At 45.9% G+C, this 22,663-nt stretch overlaps 1 protein-coding gene across 1 annotated transcript; it reads left to right on the top strand.

The window, feature by feature from the left end:
* Window positions 1-4,409: 4,409 nt before the first annotated feature.
* Window positions 4,410-22,423, top strand: F2R (coagulation factor II thrombin receptor). The gene is made up of 2 exons (XM_055436767.2): window positions 4,410-4,497; window positions 19,113-22,423. Exons 1-2 carry the CDS (start codon window positions 4,410-4,412, stop codon window positions 20,309-20,311), a joined length of 1,287 nt encoding a protein of 428 aa, XP_055292742.1. The 3' UTR covers window positions 20,312-22,423.
* The last annotated feature ends 240 nt before the right edge of the window (window positions 22,424-22,663 follow it).

Below are 22,663 nucleotides of genomic sequence, written 5' to 3' on the forward strand. Positions count from 1 at the left end.
AACTTACGGATTGAAGAAGATAAAATGAAGTTGACAAAATATTTATACCTGAGATGCATATGTGAACATATCAAAACTTATAAAATGCAGCTGAAGGGGTCATTTTAGGGAGAAGTGAAAATTGAGCTAAACAGTTCAAAAAAGTTAGGAGAATTAAGAGTAAATCCAAAGGAAGTAGAGGGAAATTTTTAAAGCCTGTGTGAAAATTAAGGACACAAAAATTAAACAACAAAAGCAACAAAACAAGACAGGCATTTAAAAAAACTAGTCATTTCCAACCTTTGACCACATTCATTAAAGGGAAAAAAAAGCAAAAATACTTTATATAAGGAATGAAAGTGAGGACAAAACTATAGATAAAATAGATGGCTTTAGAAGAATAAGATGTGGTATATAAGAAAATGCTTAAAAAATTAGATATACATGTATCAAATAGGTAAATTTAAAAGAATGCAAACTGCAAAAAGATTCTTAAAGTATGTTACTCTGTAAATACTTAAAACACACAGAGCTATACTGAAAAAAATTGAGGGGAAACACAACTATACTGAAAGTGCAAAAACATGGATGAGAAAGTTACTCTTCTGAGCAGAGAAAAAGAATGGAATCAGAAAAGTGTAGAGAAAAACTTTTAAACAATACTGTATATGTAAATGCCATGGGTATTAGGTTCTGTAGTTTTCTATGCTTGAAACATCGTATCATTTAAAGAAAGTAATACAAACTGTATGGAATCCTGTTCAGTTCTTTTTCTCTCTCAAAGAAGCTGTTTTCAGGTGTGTTCCCAGCAGCCTCAGCATCACCTGGGATCTGGTTAAAAATGAAAATTTTCAGTCCTTTTCCCAGATCCACTGAATCTACAAATGGAACTTAGCAATTGGGTAGGGGGTTAATAAGCCTCCCAGGTGATTCTTATCCAGGTGATTGAGAACCCTGTCTTAGAATGTGCATGCCTGCATGCTTGACTGCTTCAGTTGTGTCTGACTCTTTGAGACCCCATGGACTGTAGCCTACCAGGCTCCTCTGTCCAGGGGATTCTCCAGGCAAGAATACTGGAGTGGATTGCTATGCCCTCCTTCAGGGGATCTTCCTGTCTTCAGTTCAGTTCATTTCAGTCGCTCGGTCATGTCCAATTCTTTGCAACCCCATGAACCGCAGCACGCCAGGCCTCCCTGTCCATCACCAACTCCCAGAGTTTACCCAAACTCATGTCCATTGAGTTGGTGATGCCATCCAACCATCTCATCCTCTGTCGTCCCCTTCTCCTCCTGCCCTCAATCTTTCCTAGCATCAGGGTCTTTTCAAATGAGTCAGCACTTCACATCAGGTGGCCAAAGTACTGTAGTTTCAGCTTCAACATCAATCCTTCCAATGAACACCCAGGACTGATCTTTAGGATGGACTGGTTGGATCTTCTTGCAGTCCAATGGACTCTCAAGAGTCTTCTCCAGCACGACAGTTCAAAAGCATCAGTTCTTCAGCACTCAGCTTTCTTTATTGTCCAACTTTCACATCCATACATGACCACTGGAAACACCATAGCCTTGACTAGACGGACTTTTGTTGACAAAGTAATGTCTCTGCTTTTTAATATGCTGTCTAGGTTGGTCATAACTTTCCTTCCTGTCTTAGAATGTTGTTACTGAAAACTTTGGTCTGAAACCCCTCATATACTACCCATCACCTGAGGGTGCTTGTAAAACTGTAGAATCTGATTTCATAGGCCTTGGATGAGGTCCAGGAACCTACACTTGTGTGTGCTATAAGTCAAAACCACTGTTTCTGAAGGCAAGTTTTTGAAGGCAAGTTCAGTTTTTGGTGGCTGCTCAATTAGCAATCCACAATCTTTAGAAAATACTGAAGTGAGGAGGAAATACCTCATTCTGTTCCACTCTTCTACTTTGCTCGGTGTATCTCAGGCCCACCATAAAGGATATTTCAGTTAATAAGCACAAAGAATTTAAGCATTTCATTATTTCCGAAGCTCTTTTTTTGTCTCTTTTTTTAGAGGCACATTCTGTTCTAACGTGCTAAGTCATTTCAGTCATGTCTGACTCTGTGTGACCCTATGGACTGTAGCCTACCAGGCTCTGTTCTAATAACTAAGGCAAAAAGAAAAAGAAAAAGACAAGAAAAAGTTATTTTAAACTTCACAGTTTTAGAAAATGGTTAAAAACATTTTCCACCAATGAAACAGATAAATTTAAAAGTATACTCAGAGTGTTATTTCATTTTCAAGGCTATACATACATACATGGGCTTCCTTGGTGGCTCAGCTGCTAAAGAATCAGCCTGCAATGTGGGAGACCTGGATTCCATCCCCTGCAGAAGGGAAAGGCTACCCACTCCAGTATTCTGGCCTGGAGAATTCCATGGACTAGTGCATGGGGTCACAAAGAGTTGGACAGGACTGAGCGGAATTTCACTTCCACATACATACATATTTGTATATGATTACAGTTTCTTGAGTAAAGGACAGAAACTCTGAACAGTGGTCCTCATGCAGATGTGGTTCTTAGAAAGGAAGGCTGAAGATACTTTTACATCCTTGAACTGTTATATTTGGCTGCACGTATTAATTTTATATTTAACACTATTATTATTTCATTATTTGAGGGGCTTATTATTTCATTTATTATTATTAATATTTCATTTATTATTATTTCATTGATTCTGGGGGCTTCCCTGGTGGCTCAGTCAGTAAAGAATCCTCCTGCAATGCAGGAGACTCAGGTGCAATCCCTGGGTCGAGAAGATCTCCTGAAGAAGGAAATGACAACCCACTCCAGTATGCTTGCCTGGGAAATCCCGTAGACAGGGGAGCCTGATGAAAGGTTACAGTCCAGTCCGTGGGATCGCAAGGGTTGGGCAGGACTTAGCGACTAAACCACCACCATTGATTCTGAGATGTTCTTTCTTCGTGTTTAAACAGTCCTGAAATTGAGGTGTTTCGTACAAGCAAAGGTATGTCACAGTTTTAACTGGCAGCATTTTGCTTGTGGTACTTAAAACGACTTTTTAAAACCAATGGCATCTTAGGGAAGGATGCTGAAAAATAGTATGTCGATAGAGTGGAGAAGTATGTAATTTTCATGGTTTACATCTACTCTTGGATATATTTTCCTCGGAGAATTGAATAAGCCTTTTTAATAGCGTTATTTAGTTAGGTTATTCAGTAATTTACTGAGCAACGTCTGTGTTCAACAGGGCGCTGTGCGCTGAGAACGACGAAGGAAAACAGGGAAGAAGCAGACAGTCTTGGTGGGTTTAGGTTTCAGGACTCTCCTCGAGGAACAGCTTTTTAAAAAGCTTAGAAACCGGACAAGTGAGTCTCAGCAGTTTATCAGCCCCAGGGTGCAGAACACACCCCCACATCTGGGAGGAGAAGGAGCTGCGGGCAAACTTTCCCGGAAAGGGCCGTTTGAGGGGACCCGTTTCCCTTGCGGTCTGAAAGACGCGCTCAGCAGATAGGCTCTCCAAACGAAGTGGTCGGCCCGCTCCTGCCCGCGGAGCTTCGTCCAGGGGCCCCCGCCCCGCGCCTTGAATTTGGCCAAACTCCATCAAACCCGGCAAAGTGTGAGCGGCCCCCAGGGTCCCCGGGCGCCTCGGCTGCCGGGCGTCCCCGCCGCCGGGCACCGCGGCGCAGGTGGAGCCGCGCCTCCGCTGAGCTCGCTCAGAGCCGAGGGCCGCGCCGAGCGCGAGGGCGGAGACGCGGACCCGGGGCCGGCGGAGTCTGTTCCCGCGCGTCCGAGAAGCAGGTGCCCGACCTATGAAATATCTAGGGAGCGAAATCAGGGCAGGCGAAGAAGAAGCGTCAAAAATGCTGTTCAAAGCGAAGAGCTCCTCATCAGGCCGCCCTGTATCTACAGTATAAACGCTCACATCCACTGACCCCGAGTTACAAAGGCACGGGTCGCTCTAACACTTGTGGCCAAGCCCCCGTGTTCCCAGCGCGGCACAGCGCTCGGCCTGCGTCGGGCCCGGGAAGGGACGGGCTGGTGCGGGCCGCTCCGGTCCGTGCTCCCCGCGTGAGCGGCCGATGGCTCGCGGGCCCACGTCGACGGGCCGAGGAAGCGACTTCTCACTCGGGATCCCCCGCGGGGCCGGCGGCCCGAAGCGCGAGGAGGGGCGGCCAGATCGCCGAGCCCCGGCCGGCCGGGCGGCGGCCGCGCCGAGGCGCGCACTGGCCGCCGGGGGGCGCCCTTCCCGGCCGCGCGCTCGCGGCCCCGCCCCCGCCCGCGCCCGGGGGCCCTTTATCCCGACCCGCGCCGGCGGACGCGCCGACCCGCCTTGTCCTGCCCAGAGGCGAGCTCTCCGCCTGCCCGCGCGGCCGCCCGCGAGACTCCGCGCGCGCTGCCCGAGCCCCCGGGCGGCGGGCCTGCTTCCCCGAGCCGCGCCGCCCCGGGACGATGGGGCCGCGGTGGCTGCTGCTCTGGGCCGCGGGGCTCGGTCTGTGCAGCCCCCTGGCGTCGGCCCGCACCCGAGGCCCCAGACCAGGTGAGCGTGGGCCCCGGCCTCCCCTCCCCGCCCGGCCCCGCAGCCGCGGGCCTCCGCGGGACCCCGGGGGACCCCTGGCCGCCACTTCTCCGCGAGCCCGCGGCGGGCTCGGCCGGGCCCTCTCTGCACTGACTTCTGGAGCGCTCAGGGTGTGGGAGGTGGGCTCGGAGCGCTCGGCTGTCCTGCGGAAGCCGAGGGACCTCGTTGCATTTGTTGTCACTGCGGGGCCTGTTTCTCCCAGGACCACCCCCGAAAAGAAAGGGGTTTCGCGTTGCTCCACCAATAGACGATCCGGGTTGTTGTTGTTTTTTTTTTCAAGATGAGGTGGAGAACCGCTCCCGCTGAAGTTTTGTTTTGTTCAGACGGCTTTTCCTGCACATTTTGAAGGCGAGGAATCGGGTGTAGAGAAAAGCTTGGTCCCGTGGCCCGTTCAGTGGAGAAACAGGACCTGCCACCCCGCCGGGCACAGATAGGCCTTGTATCAGGGGTGGTCGTGGTGCGGGATCCCGAGCGATAGCTAGAGAGCCACGAGGCGGTGGTCGGCTGGCTTTGTTTGCTGGTTTCCTAGGACCCAGTCTTCCAAGTGAGTTGAGGCAACAATCCGGCTGCTCACAAACGGCTCCCTCAGCCCCTGTGGGATGAAACCATTTCAGTTTCTGATCTGCTGGGAGACGGAGGTTTCTCACCTAGAATACATTTATTACTGTGTCCTGCGGGTATTTGTAAGTATCTGGCTGCCCGAGCAAATGTATTTTCCAGCCTCTCCCCCTTTAAAAAAAGAAAAGCAGGGCAGAAAAGTTGTTTTTAGCCTGGAAAGACCCTAGATAGAAAGGGAGGGGGAAATGCTTTTATTTCTTTGTAGCGATGGAAGTTTGTAAGCTTTCAGACCCGCTTCTTTTATTCCGCGTAGTAACAAATGCTAGCTGTTTTTCTTATTATCTGTGAAGCATTGTGTACTCTGTATTGTTTTCCCAACTTGGAAGGAATACAGGCGGTTGGAGACAGAGAGGTGTTTTCTCTGCTCTCCATCTTTGCCAGGGTGAGTTTGGAGCTGATGCTTTTCAGAACACTGAGAGGCCCACATAGGAGCCCAAAGTTTTGCAGCAACTTCTGGCGTGTGTGTGTGGATAACATTCACAGTATCTCTTGCGACATTTGGGAAAGCAGAGAACTCCTGAAAAATTGCATGTGGTGACACTGATGTCAGATACCACTTGATAGATTTATTCTGGGATGTGCTCTTAAGAACACAAAGTTTTCTTCGAGATTTGGGTGGTGAGGTAGAGAATAGAATGCTGCATCCATTGTGTCACCTTTCTTCACCGTGGATTCCCTAGGAAGGTTTTTTGCCTCTTGTTAGGGAGTGAGGTTCAGTCTGCTGTTCCCCACGCATGATACAGACATCAACCTGATTGGTGCATGCTAAGATGCTGCTGTAGATAGAGCTGAATAACATTGGCCAATTCATCTACCCTGGATTCTGGGACCACTTTATGAGGGAGGGAAGAAAAGGCACTCTTGTTAAGTTTGTATTGTGTGTTTAACCCTGGGCCCAGAGGCATTTTCACTACACATTGTCTCATTTCACCCCCTCACATGTTTATCCCCTTTTGCCAATTCTGAAACTAAGTCTCAGAAACAGTGTACCTAAATTCCAAAAGGAGAAGGGGATCCTGGATGCAAGAAATAGGTGGGACCTTGTTTTTGGAGAGTTTTAAGCCCCATAAAATCAACCAAAAATAGGTCTGCTTTTTATTAGCACTGTGGACCTGCAGTTCTAAACACTGTGTGTCTTAACCATCTGTATCTGATGGAAGGAGTCGAGAGACCCCAGCCATAGGAAATCCTTCCAGGACAAGCCTTGCCCACCAGTTTGAGCTATCTCAAAGCACTCTCAGACTTGTTGTCCCCATTCGTTTTGGCTTTTTCTGCAAAGTGGCTTTTCCACTTTGTGAGTCTGTCATCCCCCAGCAAAGATTATAAACTTCCATTTATCCCTTTGGCATCTAGAACAGATGTTCATTCAGCAGATACTTGAGAAATTCCTGAGTTCATTAACCAGTTTACATTCCTTTGTCCGAGCAGTATAAGTGAGACTCCCTCATCAAAGCGTGTCAGTGTCCTAGATGTGATGCCGTCAATTCTATAAAGGTCTGGAGAGTAAAAGGTGCCAGAAGAGCTGATGGTGACTGTGGCAGAGGGGGTCGGGTGGGAGATTCCATGTACTGCCTTCCTACCCACAAAGTCCAGCTCAGTTCCTTAGCACAGATGGAGGTGCCCCTTCCCTTGCAGGTGGGTCCCCAGCCTCCTTATTACTGAGCCTCCCCTATTACATAATCTGTTACATTACCTGTACTTCGCCCAGCCCCACCCTGTAGTTCCACTTCCCAGGAGCTATGCTTTCTCTGGCTTCTGTCCCTAGGCCATTTCTCTTTGGCCAGAATGCCCTTCCCACACCCCACTTGTTCACATTTAATTAAAAACAGCTACTTTATGTCAAGAACCTACTACAGCCAACACCCTGCCTAGAAACATTACAGACACTATTTTACTTATTCCTGTATAAACCGTTTGAGTAGATGGCATCCCCATTCTACAGGAGAGAAAACCGAGGCCCCCAAATGGTTAAGTCACAAGTGCAGTTACAAGTGAAACTGAGATTTGACCACAGGCCTTTTCTGCTAAGTGCAGGTTTTCTCTACTGTCCACTGTGAAGAGGAAGCCATCCAGACCTCCAGCCCCTCTGACAGCAGAGAGATAATCCTGCTGTGTTTCCCAGGATCCCTGGAAGGCAGAGTCTGTGCCTTGTTGGCTTGCGAGCCCAGGGCTAGCACACAGAGGCATTTAGTAAGCGCAGATGCATCAACTGTGGTGTCCTGCCTTTACTCGGAAGCGGACGATAAGGCAGGCTGTGACTAGATCTCTGCCATGAATGTGCAGGTTAATTGGCTGTTACTGAGAGGCTGTGATCTTCCGCCGAACAAACTACACAAAACGAGACAGTGAAGCTGCCTGAAGCCAAGCGGAAACCTCCGAAAGTCAAATTTCTTACGAATCAGCAAGTCGTTTTCTACCCCAGCATCTAAATTACTTAAGCTTCCTCCTTCTGGCCCTCCTTTTTTCCATTCACTCACTGCTTAGTGACTGCGCTCACGGGCCCCATGCTGCGGTTGGCCCTCTCTTCCTTCGGGTGAGGACAGGTGCTGAGGCGTTCAGCGCGTCCTCTCACGCCATCTCTGCTGGTTGCCCTTCCAGCCCTCCCTCCTTTTCAGTTCAGCATTTCTCTGCCCTCCCTCCTTTCTGGCTCAGCGTTTCTCTCCCTTTCATGTCTAAGCAGACGAGGGTGCTGTCAGCCCTAACTCGCAGCTCCTCATCAGCTCTGAATTTCCTCCCTTTCCAGCCTGCTTCCAGCCGTCTTTTCCCTGTGCCCTTGCTGCCCCGTCTCTCCTCTCGCAGGCAGGCCACTCTGTCCTGTCACCACAGCTAGCGGACTCAGCTGAGCCTGAGTTGGAGTTCCGCTGAGACCCTGGAGTCCCCAGGACCCTGGGTTTCTCTCGTCTCACGCTCCCATTCTGGACACACATCCTTCTTTTCCCTTGAAACTCACCCTTCCTCCCTTCTTTCCTCCTCTCCCTCCTCCCTTCCTTCCTGTCTTCCTCTGCTTCTAAAACTGAGGTCAGTATTGTTCAACACAGGGAATGTAGCCAATATTTTTAATAATTTTAAATGGAAAGTAACCTTTCAAAACTGTATAAAAAGATTACATTGAAATGAGTGAAAAGAATAATAATTGCATTAAACAATGTAAGATTGTGCGATGGAGCATGTGACACAGAGGTGCAGTCTTTCTTTGACACACACAGTGCAGAGGAGGGGCACAGAATGAAAATAGAGTTAGGGACTGACTCTGTGACCGTTGGAGTCCGCCGGAAGAAGTGAAGAGAACCAAACTGGGAAATGACAGTAATATCAAAATTAACTCTACAGATATAAAAATAATTAAACAAAATTGAGGTCAAATCTACATAGCATAAAATTAACCATTTTTAGAATTGATGCTTTTGAACTGTGGTGTTGGAGAAGACTCTTGAGAGTCCCTTGGACTGCAAGGAGATCCAACCAGTCCATTCTAAAGGAGATCAATCCTGGGTGTTCACTGGAAGGACTGATGCTAAATCTGAAACTGCAATACTTTGGCCACCTCATGTGACGAGTTGACTCACTGGAAAAGACTCTGATGCTGGGAGGGATTGGGGGCAGGAGGAGACAGGGATGACAGAGAATGAGATGGATGGATGGCATCACCAACTCGATGGACATGAGTTTGAGTGAACTCCGGGAGTTGGTGATGGACAGGGAGGCCTGGCGTGCTGTGATTCATGGGGTCGCAAAGAGTTGGACATGACTGAGCGACTGAACTGAACTGAAGCTTACAGTTAGTGGCATTTAGCACATTTACAGTGTGGTACACCTACCGCTTCTATCTAGTTCCAAAACATTTTCATCACCTCAAACAGAAACCCGGTCACCGTCCAGCATTCAGCCCCATCCCCTACCCCCAGCTCTTGGCAGCACTGATTTGCTCTGGGTTCATTGCTTCTGCATATTTCTGCATACAAATAGAATCATATCATGTGCGGCCTTTTGTATCTGGGGAACTGCGTCCCCTTTACTGTGGGATACTCATAGAACCCCAGAAGGATCATCAGGAACCCCAGCCTTGGTTTACTTCTGACTGGGGTGACAGTATCCAGGACTCACAGTTTTGACGTTGAGAGTTTTCTGTTTGTTTCCCTACTTTGTGGTTTATTTCATTCTGCTATTCACCTTCTCATGCTTATGCCCCAAACTGTCAAAATACACAGTTCTCTGTCTAGACTGGGTCCCGCAGACAGCTTCTCCCACATTGACCTTGGGATGTGTGTTTGCTTAGTCACTCAGTCGTGTCCGACTCTTTGTGATCCCATGGACTGTGACCTGCCAGCTCTGCTGTCTGTGGGGATTCTCCAGGCAAGAAAACTGGAGTGGGTTGCCGTTTCCTTCTCCAGGGAAACTTCCCAACCCAGGGATCGAACCTAGGTCTTTCTCATTGAGGCAGATTCTTTACTGACTGAGCCACCAGGGAAGCCCTTACCTTGGGATGGTGCTTGGAAAAACCCATGAAGTTATGGCCTCCTTTTCCTCCATCCCAAAGCATCCAAGGATGTTTTTCCACTTAGCAGGCCATTACAGGCCTTTATTTGCTTTCAAAAGAGCCTGCTTTTGGAAATAACAGGAATAATCTGAAATTTGCACTTCAAATTTATTGAACTTCAGGAAAGGACCTAATCTAATCTCATCTGTTTACACTTCAAGTCTGTGGTAGATTAAAAGTCAGGTATTATAAAGGAGCGTTTTCCAGTGTTTCTTTTTTGCTAACCAGCAGTAAGAACTCTAAGGAATATGCTTTACATGATGTCACGGTTGCTGCCTGTATGATCAATAAATGCCCATGGACAGTCATAGTGTACAGTAACAAAAGTTTTCCCAACCAGTACGCACCTTTACCACATGCTGTGCGTTCTGACATTTTCTACATGATTCTGTCTTTTTAAAGCTTGTTATAGTCCTGTGCATTGATTTCATAAGCACCGGCAGGTCTCTACCATCACTGAAACACTAGAGCAGCAGGTGCAGCGCGCTGTTCTGCCGTCTGCAGAGCTGAAGCTTATGTGGCGTTACGAGAAGAGTTCTGCTTTCCAGGAAGTGCTGTTTATGACCGTTTCTATCATCTCTAGAACGTAGTTTGTTTGAGTTCGGGTTTACAAGCTGCAGTAGGACTTGGGTGGGGCTGGGGGGTGGGGGTGTGGAAACATTTGGTTCTGGGGAAATCGGTGATTATAAACATCCTTTACTGTAAATTAGTTTTCCTGTCAGCTCAGCTCTGTCAGCTCAGCATCTTGTAGAGAGCAGTATCCCCGCGCCTGTCCCTCTGGGCGGAGAACGGACCTGGAGGAACAGGGAGAGCCAGGGGCAGAGTCTTCCCAGAGAGCCTCCTAGTCTTCTGACCCCACAAGTTGAGTCGGGCCCTGGCCTTCAGGAGGGGCCCCCACACACGTTTTAGTGCCTTCAGTGGTGTCGGGCACTCTGCTGTTTACATATTCTGGTTGGCCTTCCTTCCTGTAACCCCTACGTCCCAGGTTTGATTTGCGATGCTCCCTGCAGAACCCCTGCTACAGAGGGTGGAGGGGCGGGGGCTGCCCAGGCACAGGCCGTCCCATCTTCACTCTGCAGTCAGGGCTTATCTTATTCTGTAACTCTTGCTTGTCCTCAGCAGAGATTTTTGTTTGTTTGCTTGCTCACTTGCTTCTGCCTCATCTGAGACAGTACTCTAAACATCTCTTTCTCTGTTTGGCCTTTGAACGTCTCTTGCTACATCCGTCCTATCTGTGAGGGCTGGGCTGTTGGCACGTGGTTGGTGTGTTGCCAAGGTCAGCAGGACTTGTGATTCCCAAGCAACAGCTGTGCCCATCATCAACCGAACTCACACACTCACATGGCCATGTCCCACGTACTGTATACAGTTCCGAAGGGTGGGCAGATTCGTTTGTTTGGTGAAATGCTAGAGAAGAAAAGCGTACTCTTTCAAGAGTAGGTCCTGAAATTGACAGCTTTTTTGAAGAGACAGGGTGAGTGGTGTTCAAAGAGTATGCGCTTCAGAACTAGGCAGATGTGGTTCAGTTCCCGGCTGCTCCACTTCCTGTCTGTGAGGCGTTGGATTAGGTCCTTAGCTTGTCTGCGCGTCCGTGTTGTCTGTAAGTTAGGCGCTATCACGCTTATCTCATAAGAATACTGGAGTTAGGTGAGGTAGGGTAAGTGAAGTATCGAGCACAAAGTAACTGCTCAGCAAATGTGTTCTTCACACCCACACCCTCCACATTCCAGAGACGCCTTGAAAGGACTGGTGTCACATGAATTCTCTCAGTGTAAAGCTGTGTCCACACAAACATTCAAGGGCCTTTTCCCCTTCAAAACTAACACAAAACAGAAACGAAAGCAAAAACTGTTGTCTTTAGTTTTTGGTGGCTAGTAAATGTGCATAAAATGTTTTTCTTCTTTTATTTTTCACTTTTCATTATGGTAATTTTCAAAGATATGCAAAATGGGCAGTATAATTACCCCCTGTATGCTTTATCTGTATCCTCACCTTCCTCCTCTCCCAATGGACAATTTTAAAGCAAATCCCAGACACACGGTATCTTTTCATGTGTAAATATATCACTATATATCCTTAGATATAAGAACTCTTTTCTTCATGTAACCACAATGACATTATACCACCTAAAAAGACTGAAAAACAGTTTCTTAATATTGTGAACTATTCGGTCAGCGTTCACATTTCACCGTCTTATAAATGCTTTTTCGGTTGGTTTATTTGAATCGGGATCAAATGAGGTCCGCTGTTGCATTAGGCTGACGTATCCTTGAGTCTGTTTCAATCTTAATGGTTTTCCCTCTCCTCTTTTCCAAAGCTCTGTGTCAGAGACACTGGGTCATTCCTCTTCTAGACTTTCCTATTACACACTGTCCAGCAGGGGTGCTCGACGTGCCCTTCTCTGCTGTGTGTTTTCTGTACTGCGGTCCATTTGGAGGCTTAACCTGATTTATTTGGTTTTTCTCCAAGACTGCCTGACCTAGCGGTGGGTGTTGTGTACACACCTGTTACATCACCTGTTTGTGCGTTTGTTTTTAATTTATTTGGCTGCACCAGTCTTAGTTGTAGCCTATGAGATCTAGTGCCTTGCCCAGAGATTGAACCCAGGTCCCCTGCACTGAGAGTGCAGATCCTAGCCCCTGGACCACCAGGGAAGTCCTGCCTCTCTTTTTGAGACCTTAAGGTTGCAGTGGACTCGGGTGTGGTCAGGTGACCCAGTTATTAGAGAGTTCCTATCACCGATCCTTTCACCTCCCGTTTTTTAAGAGACTGATGATCATTGGACTAAATCTTATTTCATTAAGCACTTCAGGATGCATTTCTAACTCTGTCATTGTTTCTGTGTTTATGAGCTGGGATTGTTTTTTAAAGTAGAAGTTTCCTTCATTGACTATTTGTCTTCCCAAAATACTTTGTATATAGAAGAGGCAAGATAAATGCTGAATCTGGCCTTTACCAATTTTCATACTGGGTTCCCTCGTTTCCTCCAAAAGTGACCCAGAAAAGCTTTGTTTTCCTTGAAGTATAATTATGAACTCATCAGTTCAGTCACTCAGTCATGTCTGACTCTTTGCGACCCCGTGGTCTGCAGCACACCAGGCCTCCCCGTCCATCACCAACTCCCAGAGATTACCCAAACTCATGTCCATTGAGTCGGTGATGCCATCCAACCATCTCATCCTCTGTCATCCCCTTCTCCTCCCACCTTCAATCTTTCCCAGCATCAGGGTCTTTTCCAGTGAGTCAGTTCTTTGCATCAGGTGGCCAAAGTATTGGAGTTTCAGCTTCAGCATCAGTCCTTTCAATGAATATTCAGGACTGATTTCCCTTAGGATCCACTGGTTGGATCTCCTTTCTGTCTCTCAAGAGTCTTCTCCAACACCACAGTTCAAAAGCATCAGTTCTTTGGTGCTCAGCTTTCTTTATTGTCCAACTCTCACATCCATACATGACCACTAGAAAAACCATAACTTTGACTAGACAGACCTTTGTTGGCAAAGTAATGTCTCTGCTTTTTAATTCGCTGTCTAGTTTGGTCATAACTTTTTTTCCAGGGAGCAAGCATCTTTTAATTTCATGACTGCAGTCACCATCTGCAGTGATTTTGGAGCCCTGCCAAAAATAAAATCTGTCACTCTTTCCACTGTTTCTCCATCTATTTGCCATGAAGTGATGGGACCAGATGCCGTGATCTTAGTTTTCTGAATGTTGAGCTTTAAGCCAACTTTTTCACTCTCCTCTTTCACTTTCATCAAGAGGCTCTTTAGTTCTTCTTCGCTTTCTGCCATAAGGGTGGTGTAATCTGCATATCTGAGGTTATTGATATTTCTCCCAGCAATCTTGATTCCAGCTTCTGCTTCATCTAGTCCAGCATTTTTCATGATGTGCTCTGCATATAAGTTAAATAAGCAGGGTGACAATATACAGCCTTAACATACTCCTTTCCTGATTTGGAACCAGTCTCTTGTTCCATGTCCAGTTCTAACTGTTGCTTCTTGAACTGCATACAGATTTCTCAGGAGGCAGGTCAGGTGGTCTGGTATTCTCATCTCTTTCAAAATTGAGGAATATTCCACAGTTTGTTGTGATCCACACAGTTAAAGTCTTTGGCATAGTCAATAAAACAGAAATAGATGTTTTTCTGGAACTCTCTTGCTTTTTTGATGATCCATCGGATGTTGGCAATTTGATCTCTGGTTCCTCTGCCTTTTCTATTAGATCTTAACAAATATGACATTTCTCCCACGTTTCCGTGCATTTCTGTCATTATTCTCTTAATCATCTTTGGCCACTGGGAAGGGCCCTTGGACTGACTTCAGAGTCTTTCTGACCTGACCCTAATGTTCTTTGAAGACATTCAGGGCTCGTCTTGTGCATTTCCTCCCCCAGATCTGGCACCAGCAATTTCTTTAAGGAGCACTTCTTTTCATGATGCATGGTTCCGTCTGAGACCGTGGAGTATCCCACTCATATTGTTTTCTGCCTAGAGTTTGTATATTTCCATCATTCTTCCATCACCCCCTTCTTGATTGCTCTTTAGCCTGTAGTGTTGAGTCACTGGTGGAGAAGTGCAGGGTACAGCTATTCTTCTCTATGAATGTAGGCAAGGTCCTGGGATTTCTGGTTTCTTAACCTACCAAGGGTGAGCCCTCTAGGCCAGAGCTCTGAGTCAGAACTGAAGCTGGCATATTCTGGGAGGCGGACATAGTATAAATCCCAGGATCATGAGGGACCTTGAGAGAACATCTGGGCACCACTCTGCTTCTGGGCCAGATCTCGTCAAAGTCAGAAAAAGGGCCGTGCCTGACTTATAATTTCTAAAAGTCTCCAGTTAGAGAGTCCACATTCAAACTCATTAGCAATATTCTATGTTCAACAATCAAAATTACTCTAGAGCCATTTCAAGAAACCTGAATTAAGTGAAACTTTTGCAACAAATAGGATCAATTTTAGGACCTATCTGAGGTTGTTTGTTTTTTTTTTTTAAACCATAACTTACTAATAAAAACACAGATGGTTACAGGACTTTTCGGTCCGCTGACAGGCACTTTCTCCTTGACCTGGGACTAAAGGAAAAGCAAGATTCCCAAACTCAAATTTCAGCCCAAGGGGCACAAGCTAGTTGGATTTATCTAGTCACCTGGAATTGGTTTTGTTCTCTCTTTGATGCTGGTATACAGTTAAATAAACAAAATTTGCTGACATCCTGTAATCCCATAAAGGCCAAAATATCAAAACCTGTGGTGGCAAGAAAAGGTGACACCTTAGGCAATGATACCTAATCACGGGATTATGCATTCTTCCTGGGCTCCAGCCTATAAAAATGTCATGTTCGAGTGGGTATAAAGTTTCTGTCATAAACACCATACTGCCCAAGAAGGCCGAGCCAGGGAAGAAATTTTTGAAAACATATACTGATTCCCAAAGTGTTGGGTTGGCCATAAAGTTCATTTGGGTTTTTCCATAAACTATGACAGAAAAAGCCGAACGAAATTTTTGGCCAACCAAGACTAGCTACAGGGCAAAGCCTAATGACAGTTTTATGTTCAGGCCAAGTGACAGCATCTAAGAGTTGAGCTGTGAGTGTCCATAGTTTTCCAGGGTGGCACTCCTCCAGGTCATGTCCTGATGCTCATGTCGCTTGCACACATGCATGCATGCGCTTTTCTCCCCTCTATACATGCCAGGAGTCCTCAATCTGGCCAAGCCCCCAAAGGACTTTCTGCAGCAGAAAGGCATGATATTTTAAGATTCCTGTGGATCAGCATGTTTAAGGACACACATCTTTGTGGTCCTAACATCCTGGAACTCATTCATTCTTTTCTTCCACCTCCCACACATTCATAACTTCGAGGGTAGCCTCTCTTCCCTCCCAGGAAAGTTGAACCAGGGGCCGTTGAACCAGGGTCTCGTTCCCACGTGACCGGATCAAGACACACAGAGCGAATTAGATGCATCACAAGAAGAGGGACATGATCCTTGAGGAAAAGGTTGTAAATTTGACTTACAGCTCTGAATACTGGGGCTCTGTGCCTTACAGCCTCTTCATGTCCCTCATCACATTGAAAAACTAAACACAGTTATACGTTGAGGGAGGGAAGAGAAACACAGATTCCATCTTAATTTTTTTGCTTTTTTTTTTTTTCCCTCAAAACAATTGAGAGCAAAAAACAAACTACACTGAAGTGATGGGGAAGGATAATAATTTCTTACACTGGTTAATTTTTGAAGTTTACAAAGTGAACATATATCCTTATTTCATGTGTGGTGCTTCAAGCTGCTGGATTTGTAGGCCAGGCAGGTATTAGATCTTCCCGTTTTAATGATCTGAGACTGAGTTCAGAGGAGTTAAGTGACTCCTGGCAGAGCCGCTTGTGGTTTGTTGTTGTTCAGTCACTCAGTCGTGTCCGACTCTTTGCGACCCCATGGACTGTAGCCCTCCAGGCTCCTCTGTCCATGGGATCTCCCAGGCAAGAATACTGGAGTGGGTTGCCGTTTCCTACTCCAGGGGATCTTTCTGACTCCAGGATGGAACCTGTGTCTTCTGTATTGCAGGTGAATTCTTTACTGCTGAGCCATCGGGTAGAGCCAGTATTAGAACGCAAATCTATGACTGAACGCCAATTTAAGGACCACACCTACTACCTGTGGGGCAGAGTACTAGAGAGACTTGGAGATTTAATAGGAACTATTTCCTACCCTTGGGGAACAACCTCGATATCTATGTACACTCAGGCTCATCACTGCAGATTTTTGTTCTTCCCGTGGGACAGATCAACTCTTTATCCTCAGGGGACCCGTTCGTGCGCTTGCTGAGGTCATCTGACCTCAAGCTTTCGGTACGAGGCCCTGTTCTACTGTGTATCAGGTGGTGCCATTCTAGGTCTGCTCTTCGTTTTGGAAATAGATGCAAATTTATTGTGTTTTATTTGTAGTTCTAGAAGTTCTGTTGGTTGGTTTCATTGCTATTTTCTATTTCTTCATTCATTTCAATGAAATCTTTCTCTTCCCTCATTGAGCATAGTTGCAGCACACCCTTTAAAATCCTTATCTGCTAGTTCTAACATCTTAGTCATCTTGGGATTGGTTTCCATTGATTGTCCTTTTCTCTTGCAACTGGGTCACACTTTCCTGATTCTCTTTATAGTGAATGATTTTTAATTGTATGCTCAACATTATCCTACTGTAAACACTCAAGATTTTGTCTTATTTCTCTAAAGAGTGTTGCTGTTTTTGCTTTATCAGGCAGTTAATTTGGTTGAACTCAAACTGCAAATGTTTCCTCTTGAGCAAAAAACTCAAACAGCACTTCCATTCTTTTAAGTCTAGCAGAGCAGCTTCACATCTCCCCTGAGTGTGCCCCAAACCTGGGGCAGAATTTACACTGGAATCTGCAGCTCTCCATGCCTCTCAGACTTGCTGTTTTCTGGGATTCTTTCCTCAGTTTCCAGTGACTGTGGTTGCCCTGAACACTGTCCTCTAGTTCTTCAGACCACAGAGACCATGAGGTTTCTATTTGAGTTTCAGCCATCTTTCGTGGCACTGACTTTGGCCTCCTCTCAAGCTGAAAGCCACTGAAAGCAAGAAACCCACCGGTTGCCATCTTTTCTTTCCAGACCCACCCCTCCCCTCCCCACACGACTGTGAACCTACATAACTCCAGGTCATTGATTCGGGGGAGGAAAGGAATCCAGAGTCTCATTTTTGTCTAGCGGCACTATCTCTTTTACTGCATCATGCTTTTCTGTGTAAGTTTTTGTTTGCAGGAAGGTCCCACTACTGAAAAATAAAACTGAAAGCTGGAAAATTCACAGTACTTAGCTAATATCCAGCCAGTTCTCATTCCCCTGACCTCGCTTCTGAGTGACATGTGTGTCCAGCCTTTGTGGTAATCGCCCCCAGGGATAGAAGCCTCACCCTTTTCCCCCTGTGGTTTCTGTCCCCACTCTTCAGCTCCCCAAAGCCCAACAGAAGCTCTCTGTCCAATTCTCCTCAGTGATAGAATGACAGTGCAACTCCCGGGAAGCAAAAGCTGGTTGAGTTCCAGCAGCTAAATGCTGCATTTCTGTGATGAACATTTCCACTGGATGTTTTTGGTGGAGGAGGGTGATAAAGGAAGGATGTTTGCAGCAGAGCCTTTATGGTGATTTCTGGTTGACACTCAAAAGAGCCTGGCTGGCCTGGCATCTTTTTGGATGCATGTGGCATTTTGGAACTGAGCTGAGGGAGGCACTGACCTAGAACTGGTGCAGCTCCAGTGACCTACTGAGGAGGGAGACAGGGAAGATGACTCAAGTGGTAGGTGCCTTGCAGTTTTATTAGAAGCTAGTAAGGGAGAGCTTCTATCACCTGGATAACTGTCATGGAAATTGGGTCCCCTCAGTTTTGCTCAAGGAGAAGGCAATGGCACCCCACTCCAGTACTCTTGCCTGGAAAATCCCATGGACGGAGGAGCCTGGTGGGCTGCAGTCCATGGGGTTGCTAAGAGTCAGACACAACTGAACGACTTCACTTTCACTTTTCACTTTCATGCATTGGAGATGGAAATGGCAACCCACTCCAGTGTTCTTGCCTGGAGAATCCCAGGGACGGGGGAGCCTGGTGGGCTGCCATCTATGGGGTCACACAGAGTCGGACACTGCACTTAGCAGCAGCAGCAACAACAGTCTTGCTCAAAGTCACCTCTAGCTCCATAAGCTTTAAGATGTTCCCTCAACTTTCTGTGTTGATTTTTCCATGAGGGCGAATGGATCTCAAGGGGTGGCCACAAACCAAATGGAGGGAAAAAAAAATGTATACCTGCAGGCCTATGGAGGAAAGAGAAGTCACATAGCCTGGGGCGATTTGTTTATAGAGACAGCAGTTCAAAAGAAGTCACAGCTTTTTTCTTTCACTTCAGCCTGTATTCAGCCTGTCCTAATATCTGCAGGAGAGATCTCTGAAAGTCTGTGGTTCACCTTATCTCTCTGAGGAGCAGAGCTTGAAAAGCGTTTGCTTGTGCCAGAACAAAATGGGGTACACTATCTTGAGTTAGCTGATTCCCTGATGAAGTCTGGGCTTCCCTGGTGGCTCAGTGGTAATGAATCCACCCGCCAGTGCAGGAGACTCAGGTTCAATCCCTGGGTTGGGAAGATCCCCTAGAGGAGGAAATGGCAACCCACTCCATTCATTATTCTTGCCTGGGAAATCCCCAAGGACGGAGGAGCCTGGCTGGCTGCAGCCCATGGGGTCTCACAGAGTCAGATGCAATGGAGCACACACACAGAGACAAACGCACAGATAAAGTCTGTCTCCCACCTGAGCGTCACCTGCTCTTTACCACTGACTCTCCCAGGAAGAAAACAAAAAGCAGAAGTCAAGTGTACTCACTCCTTGTCTCTTTTGCCTTTCTAATTCATTTAAAAATTTTTTTACTTTTCAGAGACAGAAGCAACAAACGGTACTGTGGGTCCCCGGTCTTTCTTTCTCAGGAATTCCAATGATGGATATGAACTAATCCCACTGCAAGAGGACGAGGACCCGAGTGAAGGTGAATTCACAGAAGACAGATTAAGCTCAGGCAACAACAGAAGCAGCACTCCTCAAAAGGCACGCCCTGCGTTTATCTCCAAAGCTGCCTCCGGATATCTGACCAGCGCCTGGCTGACTGTCTTCATCCCCTCGGTCTACACGGGCGTGTTCCTCGTCAGCCTTCCTCTGAACATCATGGCCGTGGCGGTGTTCATCTTGAAGATGAAGGTCAAGAAGCCGGCCGTGGTGTACATGCTGCACCTGGCCGTGGCAGACGTGCTCTTCGTGTGTGTGCTTCCGTTCAAGATCAGCTACTACTTCTCTGGAAGCGACTGGAGGTTCGGGTCTGCCATGTGCCGCTTGGTCACGGCGGCCTTCTACGGGAACATGTACGCCTCCATCATGCTCATGACGGCCATCAGCGTCGACCGGTTCCTGGCCGTGGTGTACCCCATCCAGTCGCTCTCCTGGCGGACGCTGGGGCGCGCTTCCTTCATCTGCCTGGCCATCTGGGCCATGGCCCTGGCGGGGGTGGTGCCCCTGCTCCTGCAGGAGCAGGCCACCCAGGTGCCGGGGCTCAACATCACCACCTGTCATGATGTACTCAACCAGACGCTGCAGGAAGGCTACTACTCGTACTACTTCTCTGCCTTCGCCGCTGTCTTCTTCTTCGTGCCGTTGATCCTTTCCACCGTTTGTTACGTGTCCATCATCCGCTGCCTCAGCTCTTCCACGGTTGCCAACCAGAACAAGAAGTCCCGGGCTTTGCTCCTGTCCGTGGCTGTCTTCTGCATCTTCATCCTTTGCTTTGGACCCACAAACATCCTTCTGCTTCTCCACTACGCGTTCCTTTCCCCTGATTCCATGACAGAGGCCGCCTACTTTGCCTACCTCCTGTGTGTCTGTGTCAGCAGCATAAGCTGTTGCATCGACCCCTTGATATACTACTATGCTTCCTCGGAGTGCCAGAGGCACCTCTCCGCAATCTTACACTGCAAAGAAAGTTCAGATCCCAGCAGCTGTAACAGCAGCGGTCAGCTGATGCCAAGTAAAATGGACACCTGCTCTAGTAACCTGAGCAGCAGCCTATACAAAAAGCTCTTAACTTAGGAAAAGGGACTGTCAGTGAATTAAAAAGAAAATGTTAGAAAAGCAAATCACCTGAGGATTCAACTTCATCCCTGACAAAAAAAAGTATTTACCATCCGATACAACAAACTTGTGATTTATGTGCCTCCCTAGGAGAGCGTGTATATTTGTTAGTTACAGACAAAAGTAACAGGAATAGAAAACATTATTCCAAGAGAGTATTGCCAGTGTTACCATGAGAACTAAAGGTCTCTGTTTTCGTATATTGACATGACTTATTATAGATAAATGTGTGTGTGTGAATTTATACACGCGTACTTATATCATGTGCAGTACAGTATAGAATAGGCACTTTGAAACCCTCTCTTTTCACCAGAGACTATGGAAATAAACTCTGATTTTCTGATTTAACATGCAAAGTTTAGGTTGGAGTTTAACTCAGAACATCTGAAGAAGCCCATCAGTAGTGAGGGATTCTACAGTTTGGAATTGCACAGCTTTTGCAAATAAATGTAGTTTTAAATTGTTCAACAGCAATGTTTAAATTGTTGAGGGATGAGACTTAGTACTAGCTGTGTGTAGAGAAAGTTCTTTTGTTTTTCTTGTTAAATATATCAAAGTTTGAATTCTTATAATTATTAAAGCAGATGAAAACAGATGATGTGGGTGGCATTTTTGCTGTTTTACATGCCACGTGTGTAAACTGAGAACGAGCAGAAGTCCCACCAGTGACCTGAGGTTGGCTTTCAAAGCGACTTGCCTTCCCCCACAGATGAAGGACTTCAGGCAGTAGATACAAGACAGGGCCACATGTTTGCTGTCCTCTGCTGGGATTCCCTCAAGGATTGGCCATGAGCTTATCATGTTTATTAGAAGTTGGTAGAGTAGGATGTGCCATCCCAAGAGATAATGAATGTAAAAGACTTCTCTGCCTGTTTTAAGAATGGAGAAAGAAGTCATGTCTGCTTGCAGCACTTAGGCTGCAAGGGTCACTGTCGGCTGGAACCAGCTACAGAGCAAGCATGGACAGTCATCGTGTGCTCTCGGCATGCATGGGTGCTGGGCAAACAGAGTTGAGTCAGACTGAAACCTACTCTCGAGAATAACAAACTGGACCGACACATGGAGTGGGACAAGTGTTAAAGAAATGCATCAATATGTAAAGAAGTGCTATTAGCCAGATGTCACCAAGCAAATTCCACATAAGCCTGGCGGGTGAAGAATTTTGAACATTTGGGTTACTGCTTCCTGTGGTTATAACTTGAGACGAAAACATAATATATTACAGGAAGCATGTTTTAAAAAATAAGTCCTTCAGTAACAGAATATGAAATGTTTTATTACAGTGTTATTCAAGCAAGATAATTATAAATTCTGTATATAATATAATCATCAGTCTATGTATAAACATGAAAGCAAAGTTATACATAAAAGATTGAAAAAATAAACTAAAACATCAACTAAGGATAAAAAGTAAGTCCTTCGGTCTGACTTAATTGGACACTGTTTACAAATGTTTTGTTCAGTACATACTTAAATCAGATTTTTAAAAAAGCGTTAATTATGTCAGATTAGAAATGGCAGAAGAAATGGAATTGACTTTGAAATCTAAAAAAATATTCTCCATTTTTTCCATCCACTTTTTTTTTTATCCACTTTTCTTAGGAGTTAATGAAATGATTTTAAAAGCATTTTTAACCCCATGATGAGTATCAAGTACAGAAAATCCTCGTGTATTTAGCAAAATGATTAAAAATAATGTTGATATATATCTTTTTTCCTTATGAAAAAATGTTGGCATTTAAACAAAAAGCTGTAAGACAACTGCTTACCTATTTAAAAGAGCAAACTGTTTCCAAATGCCATTGAATCATTTACATAAAAGTATGTATTGTAAGTAAAAGTTAACATTGTTTTTATTAATTTAGTTACTATATTCATTTTATCTAATTTAGTGAAGATATACTGTCACTGTTTATTCATTGTTTATACTGAAATACATCTGACTTAATAAGACCCATTACTGGATAATCAGTATGTACTTATAAAATATTACATCACTGTTTTTATGTTCTTTTTTTAAAATGTATATAACCTCTATTAATAAACCTGAAGGTTTGCTTGATATCTGTTTGGAATGAAATTTTATTGTGTCTTTAGAGCCTGGCAGGAAGGCCAGTCTAAGGATTTAGCTGTTGTTTGTTGTTTAGTCAAGAAGTCACCTCAGACTCTTTGTGACCTGATGGACTGTGGCCCACCAGACTCCACTGTCCATCAAACCCATGTCTCGTGCATTGGCAGGCAGATTCTTTACCACTCAGCCACCAGGGAAGCCATTAATGAAGAGATGATTTGCAGAGGTGTGGGCCAGGG

Source organism: Moschus berezovskii, chromosome 9 (assembly GCF_049115385.1).
Source record: "Moschus berezovskii isolate FMDL1 chromosome 9, NW_MosBer_1.0, whole genome shotgun sequence".
In the NCBI taxonomy this organism is placed as follows: domain Eukaryota; kingdom Metazoa; phylum Chordata; class Mammalia; order Artiodactyla; family Moschidae; genus Moschus; species Moschus berezovskii.

Coding starts and splice junctions, on each gene's coding strand:
- F2R (XM_055436767.2), top strand. CDS start 4,410: ATGGGGCCGCGGTGGCTGCTGCTCTGGGCCGCGGGGCTCGGTCTGTGC. Junction 4,498..19,112: donor CACCCGAGGCCCCAGACCAG/GTGAGCGTGGGC, acceptor TTTACTTTTCAG/AGACAGAAGCAACAAACGGT.